The 16,204-nt window shown below is 43.7% G+C and overlaps 1 protein-coding gene across 6 annotated transcripts in view; it reads right to left on the bottom strand.

Moving 5' to 3' along the window:
• MAP3K4 (mitogen-activated protein kinase kinase kinase 4) overlaps positions 1-16,204 on the bottom strand; it is a 379,054-nt gene that overhangs the window by 218,277 nt on the left and 144,573 nt on the right. For all 6 annotated transcript variants that reach the window (XM_069234493.1, XM_069234494.1, XM_069234496.1 and 3 more), the window contains one exon: positions 5,921-7,305. In XM_069234493.1, the coding sequence (XP_069090594.1) occupies positions 5,921-7,305 (1,385 nt within the window). The remainder of the gene's footprint in view (positions 1-5,920; positions 7,306-16,204) is intronic.

Below are 16,204 nucleotides of genomic sequence, written 5' to 3'. Positions count from 1 at the left end.
CCCCCCCCCCCCTCTTTCAGGTGTCTCCAACTACTCCCTCCCTCCACAGACCAGCCCTAGTTTTACCTTTTCACAGACCCACACATGCCAGCGTGTATACCCCATCCCTATGGTCTATCACAACCCACTGCACATATTCTACTCAAATGCTACCCTAATCTGTCGTCTGCTGCCCTCACGTATCTCTAACTTCCTCTCCCTCCCAATCTAAGTCCCTTTATCCTCACCTCCCTTCCTCTGCTATATACTACTCATCCTGGCCTCCTAAACCATCCACTCTTTCTTCACCGGACACACCCTTCCAACCTCACCCCATGCTAACAACGGTCCAGCCGCTACACTCCCCTAAAATTACATCCTTCCCTCAACTGGCTCTTCAAGTACGAGCCTGTTTGAGATTTCTGCAGACAGGTTACTCTGTCACAACGGTGACAGATATCCTGTCCGCTGAAATATAAATCCCATTATTTCCTATCGGATTTATATTTTGGTGGACGGGATATCCGTCACCGTTGTGATGAAGTTACCCGTTCGCTGAAATCTGAATCAGGCCCTAAGTCTCCAAACCATTTTTGCTCCCCTCTTCTCCTTCAAGGAGCCCTTCAAATAACTGCCAACCCTAATCCTCCTCGCAAGCACTCACATCACCACATCTTCCTTGTTTCCATCAAATACATGAAGCCACCACTTCTACACCAGAAAAGCAATACACCTCAACCAAAAACTATCTCCTTACACAAATCTGGCTTTCTTAGACATTACCAGAATTATTTCCATCCCACAATGGCAAGATGCAATAACTCAGCAACTAACACAAACACAAAATATTCAAATTCTTGCACTTCCCTTCCATACTCCTACACCCCCAATCACTACCGTTCCTTACATTTACACCCCTCAAGTTACCAAACACTCCAACCACTCAACTCACAAAGCCACAGCAACAACTCACATATACCCATCTTTCATCCATTACAGAATTCATAGCCTTAAAACTAGACCCCATGCTCCTCCACCTATTCTCACACATACCCCTGCCACACTTAAGAAATGTAAAAGACACTTCATAAATCCCCCAATTTAGCATTTCCTCTATCACACCAAAATCCAAAAACCTTGATCTTCCCATCCTTTCTTCAAAGACACCTAAACACTCCATCCCCACCATCACAACCAATTCATCCCCACAATCACAACCAATCGTCGCACCTACCACTTATAATGACCCAACAAAATTCCTCCTAAGACTACTAGAGCTGGACAGTGACCTCAGTCTCACTAGATCTTTTACAGCTACAACAAACCCTTCACATAACACTCACGACAAAACAATGGCAATTTATACCACATCACACATGACCTAAGAGGACCATACTTATGTGGCTTTAACTCACTCCATCACCAACAGCAAACCAACTAACTTAAACTGCCTATTAATTAACGCTAGTCAATGAGCAAGAACAAATACAGTATCTTTGAACTTCTACCAAAGACAGAACCTGATAAGTGAATCATGGCTGCTGGACCACCACATATTTACATATGACTATCATAATATTACTCTCAACACATAGATAAAAGAGAAGGGATCCCTGCCATTGTATTTAATAAAGGAATTACTGTCATCAAAGCTAAGGATGTCTCCATGCAAGTTTGTTAATCCCTACTTGTCTGTTGCAACCTTCGTCCCACCTTCTCATGCAACTTCCTCATACTCTACAAGCCACCAACGAGTGTTAGAACATTTCTAGACACCTTTATAGACCCAGTATCATATCCGTGTACCAAATCCTGCAACCTATCTATCATCTGTGACCTTTCACCAGTTACTCGAAATCTGTCATTGACAGTTCTTGGAAAGAAATCAGAGTTTAGGTTACCCGGCCACTGGAGCTGTTCACTGGAAACATTTTGAGGCTGATAGTTTTACTGTGTACTAAGTATGAATCCATTAGTTTTGTGGCTTTCTCGGATGTGGAATTCTGCCAGCATTTTGAAAAGCTCTTTATATGGCCATTTTGCTTTAGGGATTCTGTTTGAGTTGTAGCATTTTTGATTAGTGACTTGTACATTCTATTACATCTGTGTAGATGTATTTTGCCTGGTAGGTTTCTAGATGTGTTCCAAGTCTGTTGATGTATTTAGATTTGCTGTTCTTATCTTCTTTAGTTCCGATTTCATCCAAAGGGCTCTTTTTCATTTGAATTGCTTTGACATATTCTGTTGGAATTGTTTCTAGTTGATAATGTATGTTGCGTGTATGTGTGCATATGCATCTATATGCATACGACAAAATGTTCATATTTTGACATCTAAGAAACAAGAAAACACTTCTGCACTTTGAGCATAGCGCATCCTTATCTGACACCCTTCCTTTGCAAGTAGTCAATTTCTCCACCCAAATCTTACTTTTTTTACTACTTCCCCTCTACCCAACTCCTTCCACTGCCCTCTAGACTTCAACCGTCTTTTATCCCTACATTTCAAGCTGCCTTTAATACGCATACTCTTCCAACTAATATGGGCACATCTTCCCCTTTCTATTAATGACTTGCAACTACACGCTACTAACCTACTCCTATTTACAAAACAATCACTGAAAGTTGGGATGTCCAAGATCACAAGAGTAACCAAACAACAACTACTGTCCTACATTACTACCACTAACTTTAATTGCAATTGCAACCTCAATGAGTTGTGGGTGAAGGTTATTGATGTTTAATGGGTTTGGATTTGACGGAAGGCACATAATAGCGGTAGTGTAAAAAGGATAAAAGATGAAATACTGTATCAAGTCAAAATGTACGCTATGAACGGATGTATAAGTGAGGAAAACATAAGAAGTGAATTGCAACCATTTATTGCAAAGAGTGGTCAACTAGCAGTGAAATAATATTTGGCTTTGAGGAGCAATAACTTTATACCCCATCACCACTTAGAAGGATGGTGATGCAATTAAATCACAACAGGAAAATAAGGGACAAAAAGAGTGGATTGAGTGACTGGAAAGACGCAAAATGACAACAAGAATTGTGCACAATTGTGATTTCGAAAGAGGAACAACCACACTAGATACAACATAACTTCCACCTGGGCTATGTAGCAAATTAACATTAAAGGTTAATTGTGAAATTGCTTTAGTTTCAACTGAGATGGTTTCCAAATGGCCAGAACCATGATTTGTAAACAAAAAAAGTCTGCTACTGTGATTGGGCCATCAAGGATGTATATTGCTATTGGAAGTACTGCTTTATATATATATATATATATATATATATATATATATATATATATTTGTTAAAGATAATGATGTTCCATCAGGGGACGTTAAGGACTGCCTGGACAAAAGCTATGCATATAGCATCTCCTAGCCAATGTGAAAGAAAGTTTCAACTCTATTGAGTATACTGAGGGACGGTTGACTGCCTGGACACAGAATGAATTAATCAAGCACAAAATTATGTATTTATATCACCCCAAAGCCTAAGGATTAGAGGAAAAACGGAGATGTTGGTGAGTGCCATTACCATCAGCACATCAATTAATTCTAGGCTTAGATGCAAAAAAGTAAAGGCTACACAGAAAATCCAACCACATTAAATGAAATTAGTTTACATGACATTACAAAAAGGTGATTGTTCATTTATCCTGGTTTCTTTGCTCTGGAGCTCCTTTATCAAAACATCGGTCCACATGCATATTAAGCAATTTAAAATACTAGACAATGCTGGACCAAGATTTCCTCAGTGCTCTGAGACCCACATGCCAGAACATAGGATCGTGGTGCAATCAGGTACAGTAAAATTGCATCACACAAAAAAGTGTCATGCTGTGTTACAAGGTCATGTTTTTATACTTAAGCAAACAAAACTGATGGTTAAGCTAACTTGCAAGGGACAACTCTCCTGTCCACACTGGGGGCAACCCAGGGGAAAAATTGGGAACCATCCTAAACCCTTCCCGCATGTACTAATATATAGAAAATTAAACAAAGGTATGCCAAAACAAACTCGATAAAATTCTGTGATTGTGACTTGCACACTTGTGTAGTATTTCTGATACTGGATGGTACATAACTGGCTTGTCAGTCCACCTGGGAATTATCACCAGTGCCCCATGCCAGTGGGCGTGCTGCCAACCTTTTGCTCCTTTAAAATGAAGATCAGCCAGGCCAGTTACATCAGCAAAACACTGGGATGAGCAGTGTATGAGCAGGTTCACTGGTAATGGTTTACGACTTTAACTGGACTTAAAATGGAGTCTAACTATGTTACTCTGGCTGAGCCAATATCAGCAACCCATAGGGGGCGCCATTTCCACTTAGATTGGGAAAGAATGAATCATTTGAGTCAACAAACCAGGTTGTTAATTATAGGAGGCATTGTGTCACAAGCGTGCATTTTTTTATCTTATATCAATGGCGCTCGTAGTGTGAATGTAAAAATGGTGGCATATGAAGAGAAAGTGGGGGCTGGATGATGATAAATTAAGCTCACTCAGAATTAAGTTTCCAGCCCAAATATAAGGAAATGTGCATGAAACGTAATGACATTGTTAGCACAACACTTAGGCTGCCAAAAAATAATCAAATTAGTAAAACAATTGGTATTAAGCATGTTAAAAAAATAAATTAATCTAAACAATGAATATTTTAATACATGTTTATGCTCCCTATAAAAATGAAATAAAAGGTGATTCACGCGGACACCACTCAACGCTTAGCTGTGATTACTACTGGTAGCTAGTGAGTCCTTCCTTGTTGTCGACCTTTGAAAGAAGTCTATTAAATTGCTTTCAAATCAAATTTCAGACTGAAGTTGACCAGAAAACATGACAACCCTGCCTTCAAGCTCTTTCGTCGTACTTTTTCCTGAGATATCCATTCCCGATTGTTAGCCCTAATGAAAGTTTCTATCCTTCATTGTTTGCGCTAACCCAACCGAGTTATCCATGCCAATCCCGTTCTTTCTAGTTCATCCCATCACTCTTTCCTCAATGGCATCAACTACCTCTATCGACATCAGTGTCGCGGTCTTCTACTTCCAGTATGCTTTATTCACTAGTAAACTAACAAACTACTCTATTGAGCAAGACCTAGGCTGCCTAAAACTGAGTAATACCAGAAGTACTCATGCCGCTAAACCAAGAACGACAAATGGATCTGTTTGATGGCTCTTCACGATATCAATATGTCTGAACAACAGTATACAATTACATTTTATGTACAGTGCTCACTGCACAATAAGTTAACTATACTCTGTGCACTGTCTATTTTGACAGATGAAAGGAGTTAGTGATACAGAGACAAGAGTGATTTTTCTAGTGGTTGGCAGTTTGGGCATGTGCAAAAGTCTATTAGAACCTACATCTGCCTGTTAGACAGTCACCAACCTGGCCACTGGATGACAGTTACGCCTGCTCATCCATCCAAGAAGATGTGCAACAAACAGGAGTGCAGGGGGACAAGGGTAGAGAGTGCAAGCAAGGGGAATACATATGCCCTGCAACCATTTTTTGCTAAATGCATTACATTGACGTTAGAGAGTAAACGTTTCCCACAGTAGGCACTGCTTATAGTTCCCCCTGCAAGAAATGTGAATTAATATACATGACAATAACCTTCACATCTGTCAGAGAAAACTACTGAACTTTTATCAGGTGCACTGCATCCCACGTGACAGTAAGAACCTTTATAAGCCAATCAGGGAATAGGCTCCTGTGAATACATAAAGATAACGTGAACTGATTGCTCGCACTGCAGATCCTAATACATACTTGTGAGGAATGTATCACGAGTGTCATTCTAGCCTCTTTGTGTCTTCAACACAATGCTCCAATATATTGTATATATTTTTATATATATAAGAACTCGCTATAAACATAATGAACAGACGTCTGACCTGCGTGGAAATAAACCTACCTCTTGCGGGTAATCAGTCTTTCTTAATGCAATACGTGCCCTTTGCAAGGACCCATGCATGAGCTTGTGAAGTCGCAAAATGAGTTTTCTTAATCCCATTTGCTTCAAAGCTTTGTCTACAAAAGGTCTGTACATGGAGGTCAAGCAATGCCTACTGCAGCCAATGTCGGGGCTGCAATCATGTGTTGCCAAGCAGAAGGAGTCATCCTCTGAGACGAGCCGATCCAGACTCCTCAAAAAATGGTCCGGAGAGGGAACCTTTGGTTTGCCGGCAAAATTGTTCTCCATGGGTTGCCTGGTTTGTGCAGCGTCCTTTACAGAGCTTTGTTCTTCATTCTCGCTTATGTCCGAGCAAGTGCCAGAGGAGTCCTTCATCATATCATCATCCTCTCGTTCCGTGTCCTCATCTTCATCGTCGTGTTCATTGGATTGTCGAGGAGAAGGCATTTCAAACACTGGCCAGCCACTGTCTGACAGATTTTTAACACCCAAGACAGTCCCCATAATCCTTAGCTTGTGGTTCAAGTCCTTAGTTATGTTTAGCCACAGACAGAGTGCCTGCACTCGGTCCTGAAAGTCTTTTGCAGCATACTTCTCATAGTCCTTTTGAAGGGCTTGCTGAGATGGATAAAGTGCTTCGACGTACTCCAAGAGCTCCATTATCTGCTTCACCTGCTCAAATGAGACCCGCTGGCGCTGCAGATGGTCCTTGTAGCTTGAAAGCCCCAGAATACTGACACCGTGGGTGGTCTTGGATTGCCCTTGCCCTGCAGTACCATTGAGGCCGGCCCCATTCCGTACACAAGAGATGGTGCTGTAATTAACTTTAAAAGTGAGGATTTGATTAATGATGTCTGGGATCGCCTGGCGAGCAGTGAAGAGATACAAGTCTTGGTCATTGATGCTCCTTCCCTCATGCCACGCTTTCAGTTCAAGCCAGAGCAGTTCATTGGAGCGATTCATCCACATGGAGGTATTTTCCTGCCCTCTCTGTTCCCTTTCCTTTTTCTTAGACACTGAGGTAAGTTTTAGCAAAAGTCGCAAGGTTTCAAAGAACTTTAAGCGGTCAGCAGGACAGTCTGTCCTTGAAGTCTGGCGAGCAGTTCTGGCAATCGGCATGGGCACAGACACAGGAAGTTTAGCATTGCTACAGCCAAGGCTGAGGTAAGGCTTATTAAGATCAACATCTGGAATTGATTTTTTTGGCATGGGCCCGCCAACTGAGTCCAACATGAAGGAGCACTGTTCATGTTTCTTATGATCACGTTCTGTTGAACGAAGGGCGGCCCTGATCTTTTTCTCTTGTTTGTAGCTGTGATCTTCCATGGGCTCAATAGCTTTGCCGACCTCTTTGTGTGAGGGTTGATTTGGTGCACTCATTTTTTCTACAAGAAAATGGACAAGGAGTAAAATGAGTAGGTTAAGAAAAATTGATAAACAACCTTTTTTTTTAATTAGGATTTTTCGTATCCATTGAGTGACTTCAAATCACCACATTTCGCCAACAATCCTAATGTATGCAGATTCAGTAATAATTTTTATTGAGAAAATTCGACAGCCAAAGGATTTGAACACAGCACTCAAAAACAGATTTCAGAATGAAAGAAGGTATCACTTCTGAATTCAGTCTAAAGAATATTGGCACACATAATCTGGAACAAGTAGAACTGTACAGCATGCAAGAGAGAACAAGGAATGTGATTAAATGCATTGAGAGCTGTGTGCAAAGCCTGACACAGGGATATGTGCATGATTGCAGCTAGATCTTACCAAGTAATTTTTCCAGTTCAATCAATAAAGAAATGTTTTTCAAAATAGGTTTGCAAGGACAATTTCACTTTTGCAGCTTGAGACCAAGCAATAACTGTGTGATGATTAACGCTTCTTTACCAACAACAAAATACAAATAAGTAAACACTGAAAGTTATTCCACTGCTAAATTAACACATTTCAATTACATTTGACCCAAACAAACATATGTGCAATTTACCTCAAAATACAAAGACAGTGAAAATAATAAAAATATCTGCACTTACAACTCAGTTACGTCAAAGTCCATTTAGTGTGATGGTGAGACCCAGGGAACATAATCCTAATTATTACAGTGGCAAGTTTGATGGTGGGGATGCTGGGAGCGGTCTTCGCCTACCCGGAGCACAGAAACACGCTGCTTTCTGGTCGCGAGGAGACAGGGGCTATACCAAACTCTGAGAAGTTAGTCCCATCACCATCCTACCGTCCCGCTAGGCCTTGTAAAAATTGGCCTGCAACTGAGCAGACACAGAAATCTAAGGGGAAGGAAACCTACTTCATACTTGATTGTAATTAGCAATGGACAGGCAATACCGTGGCAGGGGAAGGTTGTGCCTTCCTCTGAACCTCTCTAAATAGGGTTCTAAATAATGAGTTACTTTCAAGATTTGTTCCAAAGCCTTGATATATATTCCTTGAAGCTAACAGTGGCCAACATATCAGGACGCTAAACCTCTAAACCTTTCTGGCACTTGTACAGTACTGTTTTACATTCCAGGATCAGGGCAAGATGGAAGCTGTTTAGATGGCCAACCATCCGACCCTTTTTGATCTGTTTGTTCATATAAGTGTTATATTTCTTGTGTAAAGCAAGACAGGTTGGTTAGTGCCTTTTGGAAGATGTAGGTTTCTAGTGCATACTTTCTGTGCAGGGGTGGTTTCTACTGCATGCAACGTTGCAAAGGATGAAGACGCATGGGATGGGCTCCCAGCTCCTGACAAAGAGATGAAGTCTGGAAGCCGGTGTAGTTTTCATAGCGAAATGGCATACTTGAAAGAGGTTTTTGCTGTAAGGCATCTTCTTATTTCTTATACCGTAATCTAACTCAGACACCCTCCTTCTTTCGTCAATGCATGGATGAGTTCCAACAAGCTGAAGCTCAAAGCTACTAAGAGTGTAGTCCCAGTAGTCAACCAGGGACCACCATGGGGTGTCAACCATCCACTTTTCCAAAAATAAACACCCTCTGAGTCGACCTGGACGAGGGATTGGCTTTGGAGGAACAAGCTGGCTCGGTTGGTTCTTCTTTCGCTTCAATTGGTTGATTTAAACGTATTTATAATTGTCCATTTTGCAAAATAGTAATAAAGAGAAAGAAAGAAAAGCAAGCCGAGGAGAAGTGCTTAATTTTCCAAATAGTTTTAATATACAATAAAGGCGTGCTTATTCTGCAACTAATAGAGAAACAGACTACAAGAGATAGGGTTTTATTACGACAGAAACGGGTATCGCTTTTGTCTATTTAACAGAAACCAGCCTAAGTAATACAAACCGGTTTCAAAAAGAAAGTACCCAGATTAAAAGTAAAAGGTACAGAAACTGAAATATAATATGAAATCATCCTCATGCCCTAAAGGCATGAGCGTCAAGAAAAAAAAGTCAGATAAGCAAACACCCACACAAAACTTACTCACAGTTAACATGAAACTGGTGCTGCAGAACCTGACTGTCTGGAATAAAATCATGTCACACGTATACCCTGGTTTAGAATGCAACAAACGTTTAAGGGTTATGACGCCTAAGGGATATACCGACGTCTCGAGGGTGGATAAAAATAAGAAAAATCTGAAGAAGATGGCTCTGAGCTCACCTGACTATAGAGAAATAACGAACAGTCTTACCTTGTCCAATGCGACATCAAGGGACCATCAACGAATGTGCATAGATAGTGTTGTGCTGTTTGAGAATCCAGAGGATCTCATGATCCACCACAGGTTTCAGACACAGTGAAGGCACCGTACCAAGGCATCGCCTTACGTGATCCAACCTTAGAAATCAGCAACTACATGCCTTCAGTTGCGAAAGATAGTAAGGATGCCTATGGCTCTACGGCTTTAAAATAGCAGCAGAACTGGGTTCCAAATTAACTGCTAAATGGCAATAAACCGAAGAACCAATCAGAGCATTCCCAAAGGGTATAATAACACTTCTGTCCTACAAGGGTGACTGTTTGTGACACAGGCAGATGCATGACCAAAAACCACCCATTAAGATTCCGTGTACGAAATATAGGGTCCCTCTCCAGGGTGGAGACGTTTCTCAGACCTTTCTCGCACTACAGAATCTTCTCTTTCTCTTGGAAGGCTCGGATAACCTCATTAGCCCACTTGACTTTGGCACCGAGACAACCAGTCCTACTTTTACTCTTTATGCCAGTCACTTTCTGAGGCCTAGCAGATTTTTGTTCCTTCTTGATGTCATGGTCTCAATTAGTACTGTGTTGTGATCTGGACAGGACACAATCTTGCAGGCAGAGGCGGAATGGAACCCAGTCCATGATCCAGCATGATGATGAACAACAGAGACTCTTCAACAGCACCAACGTGGAGACCTTTAAATACCTCCTTCGGTTACCCTGAAATGAGAAATTCATGAATAAAGTCCTTCTGGAAGACAGCAGTCCTAGTTTTTGAGCATATATAGAATATATGATAAAATAAAAAGTTACTTACCTTCCGTAAAGCTGTTTCCGGTGGACACTCAATCTAACTGCAGATTTCTCACCTTGGGAATTTCCCCAGGTGCCAGACTGGATTGGGAAACTCAAAAATCTGTGTTCATGTGCACCAGCAGGTGATGCTGTGTGATTGTTTCACCAACGCTGTTCCACCCCAGAAGTGATGAACACAGTAGCATGTAAGCACCACACATGCACGCTGACATCAGTTTCTTTCATACGTTTCTAACTGCCCTAAAATGTAGAGCTCAACAGCAAACTGGAACAACCAATATGTTGATTCCTAAACCGGGACCTTTTATATGGAAAAGGAGACAATGCCACAGAAAGGGGAGGTGGATGGCCTGTGAGGAATCTGCAGCTAGATACAGTATCCACCAGAAAGAGCATTACTAAAGGTAAGAAGCATGTTCTCCTGATAGACACTTCTGACCGGAGATTCCTCACCTTGTGAAGAAATTCCAAAGCAGTGCCTTTTAAGACAGTGCCTCTGTGGAATGGCTCAGATCACAGAGTCCTGTTGGACCAAATGGGTAAAATTACCTTCCTGTTGCACCTGGGTGTCAAGGCTACATGAACATTGTACAGTGATGTCCGTAAAGCATCCCGACATATATCTGGGACAGGTACCCTTCATGTCAACGCAGTGGTAGTAGGCTTAATTCTGGTGGGATGAGCCCTCACGCATTCTGGAAGGTTAATTCTTGAGCAACACAGAGAACAGCTTAATAAAGAGAAATATTCACCAGGATATGGTCCACATCTGCACCACTTTGCCCTTCTTTGAACCAAAGAACCCTGCAAAGAGTTGATCATCAACCTGATGTTCCTTGATAGGATCAATGTCTTTTGTGGTCCAAGCCATATAGTCTCTCTTCCTCTTTCAAGGAATGAGGCAAAGTGAAGAAAGTTGGAAAAGTGATAGTTTCTCCGACACACAAAAAAATCTCTACCTTCAATAGGTATGCTGCTCTAGTCCGTATTACCCTTTTGTCCTGCAAAAAGGTGGTGCAAGAAGACTGGACTGAGAGGGCCTGTAGCTCACTCACACGGCGTGCAGAAGTTATTGCAACCAGAAAGACTGTTTTGAAGCTGAAGATGCACAACTGACAACTTCTGCAGTGGCTCGAAAGGGGTATACATGACGAACAACGGGACCAAATTTGAGTCCCACTGTGGCATCTCAAAAGGCTTTGGCAAAAACATATGTTGCAAACCTTTTAGAAAATGCATCATAATGGCTGATTCGAACAACAGCTGGCACATTAAATGTAAAAGGGCCGAAAGAGCCGACAAGTACTCTTAACAGGGCCCACAGCAAGACCTTGTTGGGCAAATGAAAGAAGTAATAACAATATATCAGACAGCTTGGCCTGCAATTGGTCTGTCTGGAGGACACTGCACCAAGCCACAAACATATCCTAGCTCCCACAATACACTGACTTCATGGAAAGATGCCTGGCTGTTAGGATTACACCAACAACTTTGGGAAGAAGATCGAAGGAGATAAAACTGCCATGGCTCCATCTTCAATCTTTGCACTTTTATAGCGCACTACTCACCCTTTAGGGTCTCGGGGCGCTGTACACATACAGCTGTGGAACCCCTCCTGGCTTTTCCCTGTGAGGCGCCCACTCCTGGGCAACCCCCAGGGTGAAGCCAGGCATCCAAGCGTTGTCAAGGCCGATGTGGAGAGCAAGCAAGCTATTGCCCAGAGTTACAGAGCGGGACCCATTAATTAGATTAGGCACAGAGGCGAGAATTATCTGGTCCAAGGGAATCGAGCCCAAGACCCGCCGAGGCGGGAATTGAACCCTGGTCAGATCTCTGCATCAGGGTCTGCCGCTCTAACCATTGTGCCACACATCTCCGTGCATGGAGGTGCAGGTTGCTCATGCCCAGGTGCAAGGCCCTGCCCTGCTGCTACCACAAAAACTCCTCCCTAAGCAGCATCATGATCAAAGGACAGATGCTCTTGCCCAGAACTTCTGGGTACCACACTCTCCTGGCCCAATCCAAAGCCACTAGGATTACTTGGGCTCAGTTGATCCTGATCTTATTCAGAACTCTGGGCTAGGTAGTGGCAGAAAGGCATACTGGAGTTCCAAACTCCACTGCAGGTGGATTACAACTCCAAGGGACAGCATTCTTGGGAACTCCAACAGGCAAAAGCGTTGACAATGTGTGTTCTCTGCAATGGCGAAAAAGTAGAGCAGGGTTCCCCCCATCTCTGTAAGACGCCTTGCACCACCTCCAGGTTTACACCACCCGCCATATGTGATCAGCTGGGCCCCATCAGCAGAGTTCGTCTGCCCCGGTATTTAAAGATCCCAACAGGTGGTGTGCCAACCGAGAAATGCCATGATGGTTCAGCCAGTTCCAGAGCCTACACTATAAGTCTGCACTAATGCGGATGTGAACCCAAAACGGGTTCAGAAACCATGCTGATAGCAGACCATCGGAACCCGTCTCGAGACGTACCACAAGGATTCATTCGTAAGTGTGCCAAAAATGTGCAGGTTGGCCCCACAAAAGGATATGACCTACTATGACTTTGAGGACGGACCTGAAAAGTCAAGATGCATCGGAACCAAAGACCGAATCAGATCCTCAATAGAATTTGATTGAGTTGGAAACAGAACAAGCTGGAAGCACAACAACAACTTCATGTCTTCTCTGGAGAACGAGAGTGGCAGGAAGGGACTGAGTCCCCCAAGGAATTCTTTAGTTTCTTCTTACCGTACACTTTGACTGAAAAGATGATTTGGTGCGCAAATGACTTCAGGAGCAGTGCTAGACTCTCGACTTTGACCTGGAGTGGGGCCAGCTGGAGTCTTTCACTGTTTTGCCACACACAACTTCACTTTGTGTTTACAAATCACCTTGGATTCATCTGCAAGCAGTTGTCGTAGGCCTTGGAGTCATGTGAAAAACCAAAACATCAGAGACACACCTCATGGTGATCTGTTACAGACATCTGTTTGGGAGACGTCCCTAAAAGGCTTAAATCCTGTAGTCATAGGGGGTGACATGTTCCCTTATACACAGGAAAGATTTTGAAGGAAAAGGCACTTCCTTATAGTGAAGGAAAAGTGGAGTGCAGCTCCAGATCTATGTTTGAAAGTGTGGAAAGAAAAAAAAAACTGACATACATGCAAATGGGTGGTGCTTATATTCTGCTCCATTTGTTACTTCAGGAGCGGAACAATGTTGGCACAGAGCCGCACAGCACCACCTACCGGCACACAGGAGCAGTGCCTTCTGAATTTCACTATCGGTCTGGTGTTTGGGGTCAAGGTGAGAAGTCTCCGGTTAAAAGCATACATTAGAAACACCCAGTCTTGGATACAATGTCCTATTTATGTAAGAACAACAGTGGTTACAAAACAATTGGAGATAGTCAATCAAAATTACATATGTTTAATAGCACCTTTCATGATACTCAAAATGTATAGATAGTTTTCACATTATAATAGGAGGTCTTCAGCCAATGTGTTTTTTAGTTTTCACATTATAATAGGGGGTCTTCAGCCAATATGTTTTATCCACTGTGGCTTTTGTACCAAAGGCATCCTCAAGACTTATTTTTTAAAGATCCTTTTGGATCACTGGGAGTCATAAAGGACAGACTAAAGCACTGCAGGTTTAAATATGTTTTGTGTTTGTCAATTGTAAATGCTGGCCTAGAAAGCATCGTTTCGACACAAGTGTTCCAGCAGAGAAGAAATTTCGTCAAAAAATTGAATGCTGGTCATTACGTCAAGGTGGCCAGAAGGCATTGATTCCTCTTGTTGGTCCTGCAGTTTTTCTCCACAATAAAAGCATATAGAGAGGCAGCACAGATAATAGCAAGATCCATTACATTTTGACAAACATTCTTCATCAGTAAACCACAGTGGAGCAGCAAGGCAATCTTGAGTTTATTTATTTATATTCTAGCATTTATAAACGTTCACTTGTGGGTATCTTGCAGCGGCCGGTCTAAATGCCTACAAACAGCAAGAGCATCTGTCATATAATAAAATAATAAGCAGGCTCACTAGGGGAAAAACTAAGGGCCCAATTACGACCCTGGAGGTCTATTGACTGCCACGGTCGCAGTGGCAGTCTGATAACCACATTATGACTGTGTCCTAACAGGCTGGTATTCCCAATCTGCCAGGGCAAAGCTGCAAGCAGCGCCACCCTGGGGATTATGACCCTCCCTCTCCACCAGCCAGTACATGGCAGTAGCAAGCACCACCATATCAGGGCTGGAGGAGATGGGGTGCAGGCCCCTGCACTGCCTATGCACTTGGCATGGATAGTGCACGGGCCCCCTTGGCCAGCCCCGTCACAAGCAGACAGTGAACTCTGCGATGGGTGCGGATGCACCCTATGCACTATAGCATTGCCAACTGCTCGATTAGGAGCCGATGACAATGCTGTAGGCTGTTTCCCACTGGGTCAGCAGGAAATTCATAATAGGGCCCACGGGGAGGCAGCCGCACTGGCGGCAACCTGCCCGTCGGGACTTTGGCGGACGGTGTAAACCGTCCACCGAAGTCATAATGGCCCCCTAAATGTTTAATAGTTTTCTCGATTTGAACGGGGACTTTTCCAACTGAACGATGCATTCTGTATCATTAGAAGTCTGTTTGTCCCTTGGCTGGAAGGCCAACGTACATCGGATTGCAATAGTCTAATTTGTCACATATGGCACGTTTCAGGACCCGTAATTGACATAAACAGGTCTTGGTTAAATCACAGATCTGTTCTTTTATATTTTATATTTATTTTATATTTAAACCTTAAGTCAAACTTTATCCCCATTTTTTTTAATTCTTGTTGCAAGTGTGGGTAGCTGGCCCAAGAAGGATGGCCAGAAAGCATGCTTCCACAGTGGTGTTTGGTAGAAAAGCATTAGAATTTTAGGGGGTCATTCTAAGTCTGGCGGGCGACGGAGGCCGCCCGCCAGACTTCCCCCTCCGAAATACCGCTCCGCGGTCGAAAGACCGCGGAGGGTATTCTAAGTTTTTCCCTGGGCTGGCGGGCGGTCGCCAAAAGACCGCCCGCCAGCCCAGGGAAAAACTCCCTTCCCACAAGGATGCCGGCTCGTAATCGAGCCGGCGGAGTGGGAAGGTGCGACGGGTGCTGTTGCACCCGTCGCGTATTTCACTGTCTGCCAAGCAGACAGTGAAATACTTGTAGGGGCCCTCTTACGGGGGCATGCCAGTGGCATGGGCACTGCAGGGGCCCCCAGGGGCCCCGCGACCCCCCCTACCGCCATCCGGTTCCCGGCGGGCAGACCGCCGGGAACTGGATGGCGGTAGGGGGGGGGTCGGAATCCCCTCGGCGGCGCAGCTAGCTGCGCCGCCTTGGAGGATTCAATAGGGCGGCGGTACACTGGCGGGAGACCGCCAGTGTTGCCGGTCTGACCGCGGCTTTACCGCCGCGGTCAGAATGCCCTGCGGGGCACCGCCGGCCTGTCGGCGGTGCTCCCGCCGACCCTGGCCCCGGCGGTCTAAGACCGCCGGGGTCAGAATCACCCCCTTAGTCTTTCTCCCCTCTTAATCTTAGGTGCCCACCTTTGAACACTGGACAAGCAATTTTGTAAGCTAGCAACTCTAATAGCTGGATTATATATAGAATTTGTGTTTCTGGCTACTTCTAACAACATATTCCTCACCTTTAGAATATAATATAGGCACCAGTAGGGATCTACAAGCTTTCTAGGCAGTGCTCCCATGAATCTCTGAGTTGACTTTGTTCTGACCCAGAAGTGACGGATAAAGTTGCACATAGGCACCACCTT

This window comes from Pleurodeles waltl, chromosome 5 (genome assembly GCF_031143425.1).
Source record: "Pleurodeles waltl isolate 20211129_DDA chromosome 5, aPleWal1.hap1.20221129, whole genome shotgun sequence".
NCBI classification, from domain to species: Eukaryota; Metazoa; Chordata; class Amphibia; order Caudata; family Salamandridae; genus Pleurodeles; species Pleurodeles waltl.
The sequence above is the reverse complement of the archived record's forward strand: the minus strand, read 5'-3'. Positions and strand labels throughout refer to the sequence as shown.